The sequence below is a fragment of the Eubalaena glacialis genome, chromosome 19 (genome assembly GCF_028564815.1).
Source record: "Eubalaena glacialis isolate mEubGla1 chromosome 19, mEubGla1.1.hap2.+ XY, whole genome shotgun sequence".
Taxonomy (NCBI): domain Eukaryota; kingdom Metazoa; phylum Chordata; class Mammalia; order Artiodactyla; family Balaenidae; genus Eubalaena; species Eubalaena glacialis.
The window spans coordinates 44291840-44296569 of NC_083734.1; the positions used below are offsets into that span (position 1 = coordinate 44291840).

Below are 4730 nucleotides of genomic sequence, written 5' to 3' on the forward strand. Positions count from 1 at the left end.
CCCCCTGCTCAGCCTTTGGAGAAAATAAGTTCCAGGTCCAGCCCTCGGCTCAGCCACGAAGCAGGACTGAGCAGCCAGGGCCCACATCAGGCCTTGTGAGAGCCTGGGGCCTCAGTCTGCCGTTCAGCCTTGAGGGGTGGTCTGGGCCAGGATGGACTTTCCAATTCCAGAAGAGGCCCTGAAGAGCCAGGAAGAGGGGAGAGGCTGCCCTGCATTCCGATCCCGCTCCTTTCCGGGACCCCTTATGCAGGGGAGGAGGAAGAGGAGGTAAGGACAGTGAGGCTGGGCAGCCGGCCAGGTGCTCCAAGGCACAATCTGGTTCTCATGTTCTCAAACATGGTGTCTGGAGAATGTGATGAAAGTCCCCTGGCTCTGTGGCTATTTGTCATAACAAAGAGCCATCCCTGCCAAGCAATAACTTTCTCACCTTGTCTCCTGCAGGGAAGCCAATGAAGAACGTGCTGGTGGTGGCCCTCCTCGTCATTTTCCAGGTAGGTGTCCCACCAAGGAAAGCTCCGTGCCCTCTCCCATACGCCCCTCCCCAAGCCTGGTCCTTCCGAAGCCCAAGCCCTGGGTTCTGGTGGAGAAGCTGGGCATTTGCTGGAAAGAAATAGACCCAGACACGAATTTGTCATTCATTAAGCTGATAGCCACCCCCTCCCCCCATCTGCTGAGTGACCCTAGAAAGCCACGGATGTTCTCCGACATTCCTTTACTCCATTTCAATTAAAACATAGGAGAAAGCAAGTTACCCCACCTTCCCCACCCCACTTCCCCACCCCACTTCTGTCTCCCCATCCGGGAGACAGAAAAGTGGACTCCTGAGTTCTTGGAGAGAGTTCTTTGCTTTGCAAAAAGCAAAGGCTGTGAGGTTACTGGGTTTTGCACATATGTGTCCACACCCACACATGTAAAGCTTCATATGTGAGCTGAGAAAAGAAACCGTGGCCTGGTGGCTGGTAACTATCAGCCCCAAACCTGTCTCCCTCCCCCACCCTCCAGCCAAAGGCTCCCCTCGAAGCCCCAGTTCCCTTCTGTGAAATAAAGAGACTGGCCTGAGCCTCACTGGGGGGAGGGAGGATGGGAGCACATCCTTTAGAGGGGCCCATAACTCTGTAGGAGCAAAGATCCCCAGTTTACAGGTTTCAGCGTCTCAATCCCAGCTGTGGAGACAGAAAATCTGCCCCAACCAAGTGCCAGAGCTAGAAGAAGCTAACTCGTGAAGTGGACTCTCCCCCATTTGCTGGGGTTGGGAGCTCTCTTGGAGGGGGCGGGGGCGGCTGAGGTAGGAGCTGGAGAGGCAGTGCTTCAGAATTTGGCTCTTCCCCAGGTCTGGAGGCCAAAGGGGCAGCTTTCCAGGAGCTCCGGCCAGAGGCAGGCCCCAAGTTGGGCACTGTTCCCAAAACCCCATCCCAGAGGCCCCCTGGAGCTTGGGCTGTAGCCTACAGCTTGGCGCCCTTCCCCAGCACCACTCCCTCCCCTCTCTCTCCCCTGTTTCCAGGACTCCGGAGGGGCTGGAAGGCTGGGAAGGGGATAAGGGACAGCTGGGCTCATCCTTCTCTTTACCTGGGGGGATGGGGTTGGCTCAGATGGGGCAGGATGTGGTGGGGCTTTGGGCTGCAGAGACACATCAAGCCTGGTGGCCCCTGGTACAGGGGGCGGATACTAAGCAGGGAAAGAGAAGGCAGAATGGGGTGGTGGGAAGCACAGGTCACAGAGGCTGGGTATACTGCCCTCCAAGGCCCAGAGCCCCCTTATGTCCAGGAACCCCGGACCTGAGGCCTTGGGCATTATCCTGGGCGGCCAAGGGCAGCCAGCCTCTTCCAGGCCTCCCAGGCTGCAATCGTGCCCAGAAAAGAGAAAAGTGGTTGCCACTGACTTTTCTTCTCGAGATAGCAATGCCCAAAAAAAACCTCCTGGACATGATTTGGTCCTCACCCTGTCCCCAAGCAGAATAGCGATGAATCCAGAATTTGGAAGTGAGAAAGAGACAGGATACAGGGAAGTCAGGAGACTGGGTTCCCCTTCTGGCTGAGCAACCTTGAACAAGCCACATCGCTTCTCCAAGAGCCCCCCTTTCCTCATCTCTACACTCCCTCCAGTTCCCCAATTGCACGAAAATCCATCATGTCGAGCTGCCCAGGGCCCCATTCCCAGAGGAGGGACCAGGAGCTTCCTGAGGCAGTCTTCCAGCCCAGCTCCCAGCCCTGCACAGCTTAGCCAGCCCGAGTGCCCTCCTTCATTGATAAAATCACAGCAGGCTGCCTGAACCTTCACCCTGCCCTGCAGATAGGCTAAAAAAAGCCCTGAGCAGCTGAGCCCTGCTGATTGGGATCTGCCAGAAGATACAGCAAGGAAGATAGAGGAGAGAGGTGGGGGGAGAGGGTGGGGGGATGGAGAGAGGGTGGAGACAGGGCTGTGCTTCCTTCCTGGGCCCGAGAGGACTCAGTCACAGCTGAGGCCATGGCCCCGCCATCCACTTGGGCCTGCATCCCCTGAGCTTCTGCCTCATGCTGGGTGCTGTGCCCTGGGCCGCAGGGATCCATAAGTCTTCAAGTCACTCACCACCCATGATCACAGCAGCTTGCCCCAAACCAGGGCTTTCTGGCCTCTTCATGGAGCTTTGCCTTCCTCTCTTCTCACTCCGGGCCCTCCTCAACGTTAGCCCAAGTGGATTTTCCCTCAAAAACTGGGGTATTTTTGTAGGCCCCCTCCCCTGGAAAGTTCTTTCTACCAGGTTCCAAAGGAGGCTCAAAAAGAAAGACACATGATCCTACTTTCCTGGAGTTTCCAAAAATAAAATAAAATAAAACGGGCAAAATAAAACCTCCATGGAGACGAAATGATGCCAGAATCGAGTTAGGACCCTCACAACAACCATGTGGAGGAGATAGTATTCATCTCCATTTCACAGATGAGAAAACTGAGGCTTAGGGAGAATGAAGTGTATTTAACAAGCCCAAGGCTCATTTGGCCCCAAAGCCCAGACTATTTCCAGTCCACCGTTAACACCTGTAAGGTCAAGTCTCTCAGAAGAGTTGGCAAAATCAGACACTTGCTCCTTATTAGAAAGGCAGAATCCCAGGCTCCACCCCAGCCTACTAAATCACCTGAACAAGATCCCCGAGTTCATGTGCATGTTAAAATATGAGAAGCACCGATTTCAAAAGAAAGAATCACCTGGAAAGTTTAGAAAAACAGATTCCTGGGCCCCAGCCCCTGAGATTCTGGTTCAGTGGGTCTCAGATGGGGTCCGAGAATTTGCAGGTGATGCTAACTGCACCTTGAAACCACTGCTCTGGCCAATCCCACAGCAGTGAGATTTAGACCCACTCAGCTAAGCTGGATCGTGTTCCTTCCCCACAGGTATGCCTGTGCCAGGATGAGGTCACGGACGATTACATCGGAGACAACACCACAGTGGACTACACGCTGTACGAGTCCGTGTGCTTCAAGAAGGACGTGCGGAACTTTAAAGCCTGGTTCCTCCCGGTCATGTACTCCATCATTTGCTTCATGGGCCTGCTGGGCAACGGGCTGGTCATGCTGACCTACATCTACTTCAAGAGGCTCAAGACCATGACCGATACCTACCTGCTCAACCTGGCCGTGGCGGACATCCTCTTCCTCCTGACCCTTCCCTTCTGGGCGTACAGCGCGGCCAAGTCCTGGGTCTTCGGGGTCCACGTTTGCAAGCTCATCTTTGGCATCTACAAGATAAGCTTCTTCAGCGGCATGCTCCTGCTTCTGTGCATCAGCATCGACCGCTATGTCGCCATCGTCCAGGCCGTCTCGGCCCACCGCCACCGTGCCCGCGTCCTTCTCATCAGCAAGCTCTCCTGCGTGGGCATCTGGATGCTGGCCGTGGTGCTCTCCACCCCGGAGCTGCTGTACAGCGGCATCCAGAAGAGCAGCAGTGAGCAAGCGCTGCGGTGCTCCCTCATCACCGACCACGTGGAGGCCCTGATCACCATCCAGGTGGCCCAGATGGTGGTAGGCTTTCTGATCCCCCTGGTGGCCATGAGCTTCTGCTACCTCCTCATTGTCCGCACCCTGCTCCAGGCACGCAACTTCGAGCGCAACAAGGCCATCAAGGTGATCATTGCCGTGGTCGTGGTCTTCGTAGCCTTCCAGCTGCCCTACAACGGGGTGGTCCTGGCCCAGACGGTGGCCAACTTCAACATCACCAGCAGCACCAGCTGCGAACTCAGCAAGAAGCTCAACATCGCCTACGATGTCACCTACAGCCTGGCCTGCATCCGCTGCTGCGTCAACCCTTTCCTGTACGCCTTCATCGGCGTCAAGTTCCGCAGCGACCTCTTCAAGCTCTTCAAGGACCTAGGCTGCCTCAGCCAGGAGCGGCTCCGGCAGTGGTCCGCCTGCCGGCACGCCCGGCGGTCCTCCATGAGCGTGGAGGCTGAGACCACCACCACCTTCTCCCCATAGGAGGCTCCTCTGCCTGGACTAAAGGGTCCTCTCCCAGGGCCCCGCAGACTGGGGACAGATGACCCCACAGCTGCTGAGGGAAAGGCCGTTCTGGCCATTGAGGTTTATCTCGTGGTGAAAACCCGAGCCACAGAAGACAGATGAAGCCCAACCCTAGCTAGCTACCTCAACCAAGGTTGCAAAGAGACGTGGTTGATAAGCTATCCCAGATCCTGCAACACTCCAAAACCAAGGCCGTTGTCCCCCAAACCCCAAACGAGAGGTGAAAGTCAAGAAACGGTTCA

At 56.0% G+C, this 4730-nt stretch overlaps 1 protein-coding gene across 1 annotated transcript; it reads left to right on the forward strand.

Annotated features, from left to right (window-relative positions):
• The first annotated feature begins 446 nt into the window (after window positions 1-446).
• CCR7 (C-C motif chemokine receptor 7) lies at window positions 447-4446 on the forward strand. The gene is made up of 2 exons (XM_061176235.1): window positions 447-491; window positions 3367-4446. Exons 1-2 carry the CDS (start codon window positions 450-452, stop codon window positions 4444-4446), a joined length of 1122 nt encoding a protein of 373 aa, XP_061032218.1. The 5' UTR covers window positions 447-449.
• Window positions 4447-4730: the final 284 nt, after the last annotated feature.

Excerpts from the sequence above, each read along its gene's own strand:
- CCR7 (XM_061176235.1), top strand. The coding sequence starts at position 450 with ATGAAGAACGTGCTGGTGGTGGCCCTCCTCGTCATTTTCCAG. Across the intron at positions 492-3,366 it reads CCCTCCTCGTCATTTTCCAG|GTATGCCTGTGCCAGGATGA; the intron begins GTAGGTGTCCCA and ends CCTTCCCCACAG.